This window comes from Lutjanus erythropterus, chromosome 11, assembly GCF_056507025.1.
Source record: "Lutjanus erythropterus isolate fLutEry1 chromosome 11, fLutEry1.hap2, whole genome shotgun sequence".
NCBI lineage: Eukaryota > Metazoa > Chordata > Actinopteri > Lutjaniformes > Lutjanidae > Lutjanus > Lutjanus erythropterus.
In genome coordinates, this window is record NC_139327.1 from 11649336 (window position 1) to 11664321 (window position 14986).

Sequence of the window (14986 nt, forward strand, 5' to 3'; positions counted from 1 at the left end):
GGAGGATTTACCGCAGGGCTGCTGGCAGGGTGACTTTATGTCGAATGTGCGGACACAAACTCCATTAAATCTTGGGATGAGAGAATTAAAGTATTTTTTAAAAGCTTTAGAAAACATGTACATTTTCATCTGCGTTTATATTGGAAATATATAAACAGATATGTTTTAATTGTTTTCTTATTTCTTTCTCAGGCATTACAAATATGACGAATCTGCAACCATTCGACCTTGACTACATTTACCTGCAGCACTGTCATTGAGAAACATGGCGGCCTCCACGGGTGTTGCAGATGCTGCTGCCTCCGAATCACAAGGTCCAGCTTCGGCTGGGCCGAATGTCGGCAGCCCAACATTACAGTACAGTATGATTCTGGACCATCTCATCGGGGACAAAAGGCCCGTGAAGGACCTGAACCCCGCCGTTATGGGGGGACTGCCGGTGCCTCCTAAAACCGAGGAGCAGAAGATGATCGAGAGGGGAATGGAGAGCTGCGCCTTCAAGTCGGTGCTGGCCTGTGTGGGAGGTAAGAAATGACACTACCCTAATATTTTATTATAAATATATAGTACTGCTCTATGTCCGTCCAGCAGATGCAGTCTTTCTTCTTTAGAGATTTGACTGTATAGTTACCTGGTGTCAGAGATCCGAGCTCAACTGTATGTGGAAGGGGATTTGAAGAGAACACATGGGACCGGGATTTTGTATGAGATTTCCGTAACGCAGAGTTGAGTGACAGTAAATATTTTGAAACTTTATTAAAACTTTAGGTTTTTTCAAGAAAAATGTCAAACATTCTGTAGCCTCAGGTTCTCATTTAGGATTTGCTGCTGGTCTTTGTCTTATGTGATAGTAAACTAATGATCTCATTGTTATGACAAGTGACAAGCTACTGGAAGACAACACCTTGGGCTTTTGGACTCTGTGATTGTCACTTTCCAGTATTTTTACTCAAATAGTTTTATTGTTTTTTTTTAAATGCAAAAACAGTAAGAAAAAGTATACAAGTTGTTACACATGTAATCAAGCTTAATAGTGAATTAGATCATAGTCATGTGTTTCAATATCTCTAGCAGGGAATTCCAAGTCAAAGTAGTCCAAACATGGCTGCCAGACCCTGTAAAATCCCTGGGTGGATCCTGGGGTTGAGTATTTCAGTTCCTCAAGCTTTAAATGCACCATCACATCTCCAACCTAGAGCCTGTATTTTTTTTTTCTCTTTTTGCATGTTATGGGTCAAAGAATTAATCAAAATAATATTACAAAATACTTGCACATCCCTTTATGAAAGGTCAATAACTTAAATGGTGTTAATATTTCTCAGATCAATATACAATATTGTTGTGATTGATTGTTCATTGTGAGTTTGTGTTCTCCACAGGGTTTGTCCTCGGAGGAGCTTTTGGTGTTTTTACGGCCGGCATCGATACCAATGTTGGCTTCGACCCCAAAGACCCTCTGAGAACTCCAACAGCGCGAGAAGTCCTCAAAGACATGGGCCAGAGGGGGATGTCCTACGCCAAGAACTTTGCCATCGTGGGCGCCATGTTCTCCTGTACAGAGTGCATCATAGAATCAGTAGGTCTCACCACGTTGCTTTATTATCTCTTCATTATTTGAGGCTGTTGGTGGTGGGTTGACACACTGAGGTTGGATAGAAACGCCACACAGCTTCATAAATGTGGCTGAAACTAATGAATCTGGTGAACAAAACAGCATTATCATATGACTGTGATACTATACGCCAGAGCTAGACAAATATATTGGTCAGTCAGTATTATCGGTCTATATTTGTATTGGCCTAAATATTTTTTTCCATTATATTTATCACAGAACATAATAATAATAATAATAATAATAATGATAATGCATACAGGAGTATAGTGGTGGGCAAACTACAGTTTACCGTCCTGTATTTACCACTACACCACTGTTTACATTAATAATTGTTAAAATACCATTGAATGTTTACTGTTTCAGTTAAAAATATCAGCCAATATATTGGTATCAGAAGTTTTTTTTTCTCCCCCTAAAATCAATATCGCCTTGAATCCAAAAATCCAGTTATCAGTCAGCAGGCTCTAATATGCATCAACTATGTGATGAGATTTAAAGAATGAAGTCACAGTGAAGTATTTTTAAATTGCTCTGCAGAAGAACTAACTGTACAAGATGTCTGACAGAAGCTCAAAACAAAGGAATTAACAAGTTAAAGCTGCTACAAGTGATTCTGGAGAGTTTTTTTTCTTACTCTTTTGAGTGGCTAAGGGACGGAGGGTGTCACATACTGTGCAGATTTTAAAGCCCCCTGAGTAGATTTGTGATATTTGGCTGTATAAATGAAATGTGACTTGACTTGGGATAGTCAAGTCTCATTCCCATGTCGTCGCCACCAGTGTTTTTGAGTTAATGACTTGAGCCAAAAGACCACTCAAAGCTTAGAATTGTTGAAGAGAGGCCGCCACGAGGATAACAACTTTAAAAAAGCCTCAATTAACTCATAATTTTATATATGGAAAATCATTATGACAAAAGGCAAATACAAAAACAGAGAGTAAACACAGGTGTTACCAGTGATGCCAATTAAGTTTTTGTTCCATTCAGATCAAACAGAGTCAGTGTGTTGTTATTATGACTGTTTGCTCACTGGAAAGGCTCGGCTACACTAAATGGAACTGGACCTTAATTAGTATTATTGGTAACATCTGTCTTTACCCTACTATTTTCTTTCAGTATGGCTGCTAAAAGGTTTATTAGCATGGAGACTGACATGATCCATATTTGCTGAAGTGCAGTGTGTAATTGTAATGGGTTATCAATAATAAGGTTCCAAGGTATAATTGTTGTGTGTTCAAACTGACCTGAGAGCAGTATTGCTTTTATGTTGTAAAAATGCACAGCGATAATCTAACAAGGCTTAATGTATTCTTTAGCAGGCTAATCCATATATTGTTATTGTAGTACTATTTAATATCTGTGTGAAATGTTTGACATGTTTTGGAAACCTCCTGGTAGTTGGCTTCTGCTTTTCCTCTTCAAAATGGTCTGATAGTGCCCTCTGGTGGATTTTTAAAGTGATGCTGCGCATAAAGCATTTAAAATGAAACAACTCAGTCATATACATAAAAATATGCTAACTTTGGTATTTGCTGCTTTTTCTCTCCTCCACATCAAGTGCCTAACATTGTATCTGTTTTTAATTTGCAGCACAGAGGCAAATCTGACTGGAAGAACGCAGTGTACAGCGGTTGTGTAACCGGAGGCGCCATTGGATTTCGTGGTATGTGAGCCAGTATTTTTGCTTTATTGTTTTAACTTGAATGTGGTATATTTCTCTCTCTCATTTATTCATTTTTTTTGTTTTGCAGCTGGTCTGAAGGCTGGCGTGCTGGGATGTGGAGGCTTTGCTGCATTTTCAGCTGCCATTGAATATTATTTGCGGTGAACCACTAAAGAGTGGCTCTATGGACAAGGACTGAATCGATGCACATGTGGACCAGCCCTGTGACAAATCCAACCTCGTGAATATTTACCTGCACATGGAGGATTGCTGTAAAAGCAGAACTGCTGTATGTGGTGGAAGTGACAGGTTCCTGTTTGTGTAAAGTGCAGTGTTAAGTGATGGCACACTGGGCTGAAACAGACCTGTACGTTTTTCCCAGTGTCTCATTACTTTTATCATAAGAACAGATTGAGCAAAGCAAATCGACTTCATGTGGAGAACGACCAGAGACTCAACAGAGTGAGTCTGCTTCTGTGTTGAAGGTAAAAGCTGAGTCACGACCACCTCAGATCAGACTCAGATGAACTCTGTTCTTGTTGTAGAACATTGATGATGATGAAGATGTGTCAGTTACTAATCCACATCAGGATAATTTATATTAAAGATGTTTTTTTATTAACTCATGCATTCAGGACTTTTTTTCTTAATGTTTACGTTTGTTCATGCCACAGTTTTGATTCTACTTTTAATTCATGTGATTGGTGAATACATTTCCTGTATTCTAGTCGTAATAATTTTTATTGTGAGCTGAACTTATACACATTTCACAGAGTTTAATGAGGAAATGTTTACACCATAAGACTGTCCCAGGCCTGACCTCAAGAGGACCAGCCAGTGGAGTAAAGTAGTTAAGACTACTGTGTGACTACTGTTAATATTTTTTCAGAAGTAAGAAATGACGGTATCCATTTAAAGGTAAACATTCATTGTAGGTCACGTTCAGCAGTTTGTAAAGTTGACCAGTAGAGGTTGCAATGTGTCAAGATCTGAGATTTTAAATATCCAGGTGTGGTTCAGTCTTTCAGGATGAGTAAACTTGTGTAAGTGCTAAAGTTTTACAAGTGATTTAGGTTTATCATGTGGAATAAACATAAATATAATTCATGATTCTGACACACTGTGGCGTTCCCAAAGCTAGAGGTGAGTAAAAGCACATTATTATCCAGTGCACTTGTACTTTCTTTACAATCAGGGGAGTGGATCGTCAGAGTACGGTGGTTATTATCCTTAAAAGCTGGGGTAGGCAGTTTATTTTTGGTGTCACTGTAAAAAAGTTTAATAATACCCTGCATTTCTATCACAGGGACCAGCGTCTACATTAAGTCCCGAGGACGTTACTTGACCCCACAAAAGACTCTGCTCAGCAGGCAGTACTTTTCAAAATTCAGGAAATCTGGGAATGGGGCTTACAGCGCACATCATTTCTGATTGATCGAGTAGTCATTCACCATTTTTAAAAAATATGCAGTGGTTTTGTAATAGCTGTCAGAGGTCAAAAAAGTGCACGTCCCCACAGCCCACAATGATCAATCATTAACAACAACTGGGGAAGCAACTCGTAAAAAAAGGATCCAACTTGAACTTTAGCGAAATAACAGTTGGCATGATACAACAGCAGACTTGTTTATTTCCCCAATATAAATCATATTCATTGAACTTTGTTTAACTTCATATTTCTCCTTTGGTCATCCACATCCATCCTGCAGTGGCCCTACACCCCCAAGTCTGAGAAAATCTGTATAGTCGTGCAAAAATGATGTGTAAAAACAGGCGTCAGGGGATGAAAACGCACACAACAACGGGCTGAAGGACCCTTTTAGTAGTTTGAAAAATTGTTCCTGGGCCTAAAATTCTGGGTACTTTGGTTGGAAACAGCCCAAAAAACTAAACTTAGAAAACCTGACCTCTGTTCCTCGTCTTTGCTCTGTTTTCAGACTGTAGGAAATCTAGCCAATCACAGGTTGGTAAGATAGCTGATTTTTAAGCCTCATTCCCAAAACATCAGCATTTGATGCCCTGTGAGTGAAATTCAGCGATCAACTACATTTGTCCAGAATCACTTACTGCCTCTTTAATCAGCATCATTGTACAATATGTTGGTATTAAAATGTATGAAAGTGTAGACAATTATTTATGTTGTCATTGATCGACTGTTTCCAGAAAATCTATTTTTGAGGTCACAGACACACACGGACACAAACGTGAGAGTGTTTTGGTAACTTTTATTTTACTAAAAAAAGGGGGAAAAAGTTCACATTAACATTTAGCCTCAATATTACAGTATATTGAAATTCTTCTCAAAGGAAGTAAAATACAACATTTTTTATTTTATTTTAATCTTATATTAAAAATATCAAATAGTACTCATCTAGCAGTGCTTACAGTATTTGAAGATATGTCGCAGGCTTGATAGCAGAAAGGTCGGCTTTGTACAGAGCAGAGATGGGCAGAGATTGCCAGTCTTATAGCGAGGGCCTTGCAGAGACGACCTACCTTTGTGTTACCCGGCCTGGTTCGATTGACAAGCTGAACATGCAACGAGGGCAACTACACAAATCATCCTATAGATTATACTGGTGCAGTAAGACACTTGGAACAGGCTTGCAATGAAACAACAAGAAAAAAAGCTAAATGTTCCATTCATTGTGTTTTTTTTCCCCAACAACGCTCATGTCACAGAGTGCCCTTTTCTCCTCTACAAAGTGAAATTCATTGGCAGACTTTTCAGGTGATCTTTTTCAGTACAGCTTACCAACCATGGACATGGTGAATGAGAAAATCAGACTAAAAATAACATCACTACCTGAATAAACTTCAAAAAACAGACTCCTTAGAGCATTTCTCTAGTTGCACAGAACTGTACAGGCACACATATTATATATATTCAAAATAAATAGGGCTAATTTGGCCAAGACTCACTGGGGAGGGCAGCTCTCTCTGGTCTGTCACTACAGAGAGACACATCACCAGCCATTTATTACGACGGCTTCCCAGCCACTTCTAAACCTCACAAGTTCTCATAGTCCCTTAAACACACACATACACACACTCACACTCGCTCACACACTCAAGTACATCCACATTGTCACTCACACACCCCAGCCTCCTCCACCACGCACATGCACAAAGCCAGAAAGACTGAAAAAGGAAACAAAACAGCTGCTGAACAGAATTATTAAACATGTAAATGCCATTTTTCTGGAATGCCTCTGATCAGGAAAACAAAGCTGGAGGAATCGACCGCTTTCTGAGTCATCAGATGACACCACACAGGAGTGATCCTGCGCCACCGCGCCAGGCTGTGGCCTCCCCGACCGTTTCCCACTGTGGTCCCAGAATGCCTCACCGTCTCGTCGGTGGGAGGCGGGGTGGGGGGTCGGCTCTGCTCTTCTCACACTACAGACAGGATGTGACGTGTGACTACAGGAATTCTCCTCCACCATCTCCATACCTGCTCGGCTCCATCTCTTTTCAGGACGGGTGGGGTGGGGCGGGGGGGCGGTGAAGTGAATGGTTTGGGTGGGGTGGGGAGGGTGTAGACAGGAGGGGATGTGGTAGGGTGGGGGGCTGTACAGTTGAGATGAGCTGCCTGCTGGGAGGAGAGGTGAGGTGGGAGGACTGAGTGGCAGAGGACCAAGGTTTGTATGGAGTCTCTCACGCTCTCCTCTCCAGATGGCGCCCTGAGGGAGGTGGGCGGGGTTTAAACGTCAGTGGAAAAGTAGAGCGTGTTACGCTTCAGTTCAGCGAAGGAGATGGGAGGATGCTGCAGGTAATACAGCAGCACCTGGACCTGAGAGGAGAAAAAACAAAAACCTTTTAATACAATGAATATTATCCTGGATATCCTGGTTGTTTATGTCTTCTTGCACATGCTTAAGTCCTGGCTGCCTACTTTTATTTTGTTTTATTAAATAAGGAAAGCAGAGGCACTTTAAGTTAAAAGAAAAAAAAAAAATTACATAAACAAAAAAATGCTGTACACACATAATGGACTTTTTTTCTTTGTTTTTCAATATTGTGATAAATACTGTATAATGGACTTTTTAATCATGGTATTGATATTGAATTTTGAGTATCTTTAAATCCTTAATGTCTACTCCTCAATCTTGTGTAGGGACTTTCTGCAACTGACACTACAGGTTCCCCCTCAGACAAAATCTGCAAAACTACTACTACTACTACTACAACTATGACTTCAGATTTTTTGAGCCTATATTTGTTAATGTTTAGGCAATTTGGCACCACTAACAGTATGCTGAATTAGCTAAAAGCAGATAGTTTCACATAGATGTATAGATAAATGTTACTGTATAACTTTCATACTGAAGAAAACTTTAAAATCTGAGGACTGTCAGGCAAGTTCTGGAGTTATAAGGAAACATCTTTTTTCATATGATCTCTAATCATATCATAGATCGTAGATGATATTCCACGGAAGTATAAGTCATACTGAATCCAAACTTAAGTGTATTTTTGATGCAAACTGCAGCATTGGGTGTTATAAGCTTTAAAGTACCTTCAAGTTCATGACTGACCGCTGAGCGTGTTGATAAGTGGGTCAAGTTAGCCAAACTATAATATAACTAATGCAACCATTGTAATGATCTTCTTGTTCTACTTTTTAAATACCGTTACACACAAAAAGTAATTTAGCACTAAAATTGTCTAATTTAAAGATATCAGTCTAACTGTAATTTATTACTGGCTGCCACTGTACTTTTGATGGACAGACACAGTTTTATCTTTAAGGTCACTTGGTTCTGCTCCCTCCTGACTTCTTCAACCACATGAATCAGACACACATGTCCTCCCATAATTTTTTTTTCTCTCAACATAAAAGCCACTACACACTACTAAATTTTAAATTATTCCTATGGATTTAGTGGTAGACTGTATTTAATATTTAAGTAGATTTGGCTCATAAGCCAGCTGCTTTGATGTTGGACTACTGCCTAATTCAGCACTTATGCAGGATGTTTTACTTTATTATCTCTCTGCAGCTGTGTTTTGCCTTTGTTCATTGTGACTTGATATTAGTCTGCAGTTCTCTGCTTTGCCAAAGCTCCCATGAAAAATACTTGTTCATGATCTCAAAGTGACAAATCTGGTAAATCTGATAGAAAAACTGAATAATTTAATATTTAGGACAGGTTCTGGCAGCCAGAAAACTGAGAAAATGAACATTTTTTTTCCAATTCTGGGAAATCTGCTTTATTAAAATAGGTGAATCAGTCTAATGTGCTCTAGAAATTTCCCTTAATCTCCCCTTTAATCAGTTTCAGCAGAGGGGCATATGTCTGGAAAATTTAATTTGACTGATTGATTGTTTAATACTGCCAGCAGCTTACCAGGAAAAACAGTTTCTACTGCATAACTGAATTTACTGTATGTATTTTACTACTGAAAGAGGGTGAATTTTGTGAGTCAGCTGATCATACTCTCTAAAACACTGTTTTTCTCTCTAAGCTCTTTTACCAAAATTAGGGAGAACCCATCACTCATGTCCCCATATGACATTATATTCAGGATATGGCAGCGGAAGCATTTTTCTTTGGCGTTTGACATTTTGTATACTCATGAACTAAACATTTAGAATTTAAATAAGCCCTAACACAAACACTCAGCTTTACTGTAATGGACTGTCGGGGCCTCCCACATGTGCATGATGCCCTATTTATGAAGATTTACTCTGGATGTTGTTTACTCTGCCAAGAAAAAGACATTTATGCACAGGAAACTCATCTCTCAGCAGAGATGAATGGATGGCCTGCAGCCTAAATACAGCTGGGAGAGTAGAGCGCGGTGACATGGGTCACCGAGTGACGTGGGAGGAAAATTCATCCGGAAAATACATGCAGCAACGAGGAAATGTGCATGTACACATCAGTCTACTATCTACTGCTTACACCCACAGAGGGACTCCTGCTCAGTTTCTATTAGTAAGACTGTTTAATGAACGTCAAAAGACAGACGGCACCAGAGAGTCATTTGGGAATAAACATACTACAGTGTGTGTCTCACACAAAAAAACATGGTTATTTTAAGTCAGAAAGTCAAAATTCAACAGCGACTGTGTGGAGGTACCTGTGCCATGACGTCATGTGACCAGATGTCAGAGGCGGAGGTGATGTGCTGTCCCTTTGTGCTCTCTGACTCTGAGGGCCTGAGCAGTGTGGGGCCAAACACGGTGGCCAGATTATGGAGGGACATCTTGTTGATGGGCTCCTTCTCAGCCACCCTGCAGGGTCAAACAGTCAGAGAGGACGGGGTTAATACAGTTGCATGTCATCAAAGGCCGTTATTGGAAAGGTGGACAGAAAGTGCAGACTGTGCTTGTGCTGGGAGGCTTTTAAGTGTGAATATGAAGCAGGTGTTGTGAAAGAAGGACTTGAGCTGATTTTTCCTAAACAAATATTACAATGAACAGTTAAAATTAATGGCTTCTCTTATTCTTGAACCTGACCAATGAGAAGCCAAGGAGGCACACTGCTGTAACTGTATAGCTTTGTATTTACATCAGCAAGTCTCTTGAATGCTGACTGATTGGTTTTACAGGATGCCTCGTACCTGTCAGTGTCATCATCACCTTTAGATTTGAGTTTGGTTTATTTAAACAGGTTTAAATCAAACATAAGAAATAACAGAAAATAACAAGTGAAATAAAATGCGGGGAGAGGAAAGAAAGAGTCTAAAGGAGCTATCGATTATTTCTACTTAAAGCTACTAGAAAGAACTTTCATACTGTATTTATTGTGGAGGCCCCTGTGGAAATAAGTGGCAGTGTTTCTACTGCCATAACCAAAAAATATAATGTCAAAAATTTTAAATGATCTAAAGATAAATGTTCTCCTGCTTCACTTTAACTGGCTGACATAACTTTGCCTGGGAAAACATACACTGTCTGCGACTCCTCCAGTCTGAATGCTGTCATTCTGTTCTCAGCTGACGAGTCCATGATGATAATGTCATCACTGTCTCTGTCCTTACATTGATGACATGATGACATGATCATGAAAGCAGCCATGTTAAAGATAGTCCTTCAATATCAAATTAATAACCAACCAGGATTATGATATTATGATGCAAACCTCGGGAGAATAAGGAGCTCCGAAATGCGCTTTGATATCAACTGTATGAACGAGAAAATGAAACGGTGTGTCAGCTCCATAGTTTGTTAAAGAAAACCAACAACAACAAACTCAGTTTTTACTAAATCTGCATTCTGAAACAGGTTCATGACCTACATAAGCAAACGAGACCATTTATATATAGTTATTATTAATTCCTGCCACCAGGTCAGGTTCACCTTGAAATCAGATGAAACAATTTACAGCATGCAAACTGTTTAGCCGGTAGATTTGATGTTATATTTTGTGGTATTATGGTGAAGACACTGGTGCTTTTGTCCACTGGGGCCTCCCATGTGAAAGTTGTGAAAGTGTGAAATGTGAAAGTTTTTTGTAGATGCTTTAACTCTCCTATCTATATAATAGATTTGGTTACTTTTTTACTGACAGGTGCACCAACTGTGATCAGCAGGGGTGTGTGTGTGTGTGTGTGAGTGTGTGTGTACCGTTTGAGGTGCTCCAGCAGAGTGAGGAAGGTCATGAGGTTGGGGTCAGGCAGGGAGCGCAGGAGGTGCATCATGCAGTTCTCCTTGGCTGCTGGGTCTGAGAGCGCTGTGAGGGAGAGGAAAAGATGTCACATTCAATTATGTGAGACAGCTTTTTTTTTATCTTTAGTCTTCATCTCTTCCAGGTGGTGAAACTCTTAAAGGGCCCACTGATGGCAAACACACACACTTCTGGAACTAAAAGGTCACACACCTATGCCCTCCATAAAGGCGGGGTAGAGGCGGTCGGTGAGCAGAGGCTCCGGCAGCTCCCTGAAGTACAGCTTCAGCGTTCCTGCGATGGCGTTGATGTCCATGTCGCTCAGCATCACCAGGATATCTTTGGTATCTGCAGGTCAGACGTAAACAAATAGCGATTAGAAACTGAACACACAACATTATTAAAGGCTCACAATAACACAGCTGCTCTGTGCTTGTTCTGTCTCCAGGAATGATGTAATCTCTTAATAACGCCACATCCAGACAGAGACACTTAATATTACACACAAAAATGAAAGGTGATACTGGGCTCTGCTCAGCTGGATCATGGTGACGTAAAAAAGCAGCCGTGACCGACGCCGAGAGACTCTTATGCAACATAAAACTTGAAAACTTGACAGCTGCTGCTCTTCATCTGTCCTCGTTCTCACAGATCTCTTCCCTACAGAGTGTTACTGCAAAGACCTTGATTACAGGCTGCAGGGAAGAGTCTACACAGGGCTGGCTGCTGGTACTAACACTACATGGTGTAGTTACGGGCCACAACCACTAGGAGGGGCACACGATCAGTGTGACTTTCTTTGTTGCTCGTACTTCACACTTTGTATGCTGTTAAATTGACTCGCACATTTTTAGAACTCAGTCTGTCACCATAGTAACGCAGCAGCATTGTGAGTAACGCCAAGAAAGGAGAGGAAAAAGAGACATTTGAAGATTAAAAAAGATCACTGCTTGCTAGCTAACCTGAGCAGGATTGCAAGCATAAGCATCATAAACCCCTTGACTCTAAGGCTAACTTTGCTTGTTAGCTACTTATCAATATTTACTTGTAACATTAAAGTCAAGTTGATTTTGAACAAATTAAACTGAACGTAATTTGCATATTTGGATGAAATTGCATTTGTTGTGTAGTCGATACATAGGCCTGCAGGATACATATAACATTCCTATGTAACGTCTTCAAGCTACGGTGACTAGGTGTTCCACTTTATGTGGGACTGCACAGCACTTTTATTCCTTGTCCCACCGTCCAACATATTGAGACCATGTCCCACATTTTGATTTGCTCCAGTTTTCAAAAGTCGGACCACTGTGGGACAGACACACTTATAAAATCCGACTTTTATCCAGTGGCTGTGAAGACAGCAGGGAAGGTGCATATATGGATCAGTTGCAGGTTAGGCCAGAGACATAGATGCTTTTAACTACGCATTCACACATGCATCATGGCTGCCTCGCATATCCTGCGTCCATTTGGAGAAATGGTTGTCCACATCCTCGAGTATGGTTAAAAAGCAAGTATATCTCCGGCCTAACCTGTCATCAACTTTTCTGCTGTATCCTCAACTGGGAAATTTGCAAGTTACCAAAAAGTCACAGGTGGAATATGACAGGAACTACCACAAAGACTGGGAACTATTTGTCTACTGTCGGTTGTGTGCTACTGAATCAGTCAAACATTACAAGCTACTTATTTTTAAGCTAAAAAATCTCAGAGACTTCAGGGACATCTACTCCCTCCTCTGACATGATTGCAGCTACAGAGCTCATCACAGAGGCACCACAGCTTTCTACAGAGATGCAATATGTTGGTTGCACTAAGAGTGTTTTTGGGTCCCAAAAAAATCTTGCTTAGGGCCTCCTAATTCCTAAGGCCAGTCCTGTCTCTATATCTAAAGCTATATACACCCTAGTCAGCCTTTATATAACATAACTAGGAACAAAGTAGGTAAATGCTTGATGACTGGTGTGACATTATTTAATTTGATTATGTAGGTCATCAAATTATCAGCTTAGAGAGAAATTAAAATAATTCATGGATGGGATTTGCTGTTAAATAGGTTTCTGGTTTATATACTGTAATCTGTTGACGCTCCATCATGCTGGTTGTTGTCCAGTCAAAATGATGGGAGAACAAGAGTGTCAGACAGACAGAGAGACAGTGAGTGGAGACTTACTGGTGTCGAATGCTGTTTTGAGGGCCTGTATATCAGTGGCCACCCCTGAGATCCTGTAGATTCCCACTTCATCGATCCCCCTCTTTTCCACCTCCTCAATGCACTGGCGGACAATGTAAGGCACCTTGGAGCGCTCGCGCCTGTGGACACACACAGCAGCCATCTTAATTTAAACGCACCAGAAGGACAGCCGATTGTTGAGTCTCATTCCCAGGTTGTCAAATACAGACACTTTGGGTTGGTAAAATGTCTCAAACACAGCAAAATAATGAGAAAATAAGAAAATATAGGCAGAGTACAGTGTCTCTGCAGATACAGACGCAACACACTTCTAGTGGTTCATAAACTGTTGATTAAGAAGAATTAGTTTTACATGAGTCTATGCATTGCTTTTTAGGGAAAATTCTGCATAGTTTTCCTTTACGGTCAAAATTACAGAACATACTTTGTCACCACGTTGATTTTGACTCCAAACACCCCACTCTGTTTTTTGGACGGCGTTCTCTTCAAGCTGAGGTCCCGACTTGTAAACTTCATGGAGAATTCCACTTTGATCTGAAGATGAACAAACAACACAGATAAAGTAAACTGCATTCCTTTAAAGGTCCAGAACTGAACTCTATGACCCTCATGAACCACCTTTTTGCCGTTTATTTATTTAGATTTACAGGTTTTACACTGACATTTTAAGAAGGAGCTACTGATACAATAAAAATACCCAACATCTGATTTTATTGTAAACATTAATCAGTGGAATTTTTTTCTGGAAAAATTGTTGAATCTCAAAGTTATTAACATACCTCTTTATATTACCAACTAAATTATTTTCAAAAATCTGTCCATACGCAAACACACTTAAAGGGTAATTCCACTATTTTTTAAATCTGGACCAAATTTTTGCTCATTTTGACATCTAAATGACTAATGGGTACAAAAAATTTGGAATTGTTTCAGTTTATTGTCTCAAAGGTGAGGATTAGGGGTTAGTTTGAATCCATTTGGAACCATTTAAAACACTAAAGTTACAGAATAACAAATTGAGTAAGTAAGAAATCAAGGCAGCAATAGTGAAATTATGTTTTTTGTCAAAGGAGTTTGGTGACTTTGAAGAGAGTGATAAAATGTCAAAGGGTTGCCTGAAAAGGTCTATATCAGTAGGGATCCTTTGAATAATGTCAGAAACTTCTAGAAAATTTGAGTCTGTCAGTGGCAAAAACAAGCACATTTAGTGGATGGAAAGGATTACTTTGCAGCCTGTTTTGTGGCTGCTGTTTGAGGTGATCTGCAGGACCAGTTCTAAAACTTTTTGTACATATGACTCATTTAAACCCCAAAATACGCAAAAATAGGCCCCAGGTTTAAAAATACTAGAATTACTCTTCTCACTTTCACTTTTGACCTTACATTGCATTTCATTAAGCTAGAAGTCCTTTAGAGTTGAAATTGTTTGTGTCTTACCCCGTTCATCTCTATGACGTCCATATGCCAGTTCTTGGACTGCACTTGCTGAGGATCCAGCTGAAAGACACAACAGAGAGAGAAAGACAATAAGTGATAAGAAGTCTTTGACCAAATAAGGGCACATCTTAATTCATACAGGGATTTTCCCTGAAAGAGGAGATTGCTTAATCATATCAGATAACAAAGCCACATTTCTGCAGGACAGCCTTATGGGAACAACAAAACAGGGTCACCACCTATATTCACCAAAAAGGCAACAGTTTGCTTAATTCCAACATGTGCATGACAGATTTTTCTCTCAAAGGCAGAGGAAGTGGAGGATTTGACTAACTGAAGCCACCAAACGCTTTTCCTACATTAATCACAGGGAATATTTGTACTACTAAACAAAAAAGGAAGCTTTGTCCTCCTTGATGTAAATTCCCACACAGGCTTGTCTACATTTAAAGGCCTTG

General features: G+C 39.9%; 2 protein-coding genes across 5 annotated transcripts in view; one reads left to right on the forward strand and one right to left on the reverse strand.

Moving 5' to 3' along the window:
* The first annotated feature begins 242 nt into the window (after nucleotides 1–242).
* Nucleotides 243–3900, forward strand: timm22 (translocase of inner mitochondrial membrane 22 homolog (yeast)). The gene is made up of 4 exons (XM_084730251.1): nucleotides 243–524; nucleotides 1380–1576; nucleotides 3206–3278; nucleotides 3367–3900. The coding sequence occupies exons 1-4, from the start codon at nucleotides 266–268 to the stop codon at nucleotides 3441–3443; spliced, it is 606 nt and encodes a 201-aa protein (XP_084586377.1). The 5' UTR covers nucleotides 243–265; the 3' UTR covers nucleotides 3444–3900.
* Nucleotides 3901–5483: 1583 nt separating this feature from the next.
* The window catches only part of abr (ABR activator of RhoGEF and GTPase), a 186086-nt gene continuing 176583 nt past the window's right edge, over nucleotides 5484–14986 (reverse strand). For all 4 annotated transcript variants that reach the window (XM_084730804.1, XM_084730805.1, XM_084730808.1 and 1 more), the window contains exons 17-23: nucleotides 14529–14588; nucleotides 13516–13625; nucleotides 13071–13210; nucleotides 11108–11242; nucleotides 10855–10960; nucleotides 9366–9519; nucleotides 5484–7071 (exon numbers count right to left, since the gene is read on the reverse strand). In XM_084730804.1, coding sequence (XP_084586930.1) covers nucleotides 6982–7071; nucleotides 9366–9519; nucleotides 10855–10960; nucleotides 11108–11242; nucleotides 13071–13210; nucleotides 13516–13625; nucleotides 14529–14588 — 795 coding nt within the window. In that variant the 3' untranslated portion in view covers nucleotides 5484–6981. The remainder of the gene's footprint in view (nucleotides 7072–9365; nucleotides 9520–10854; nucleotides 10961–11107; nucleotides 11243–13070; nucleotides 13211–13515; nucleotides 13626–14528; nucleotides 14589–14986) is intronic.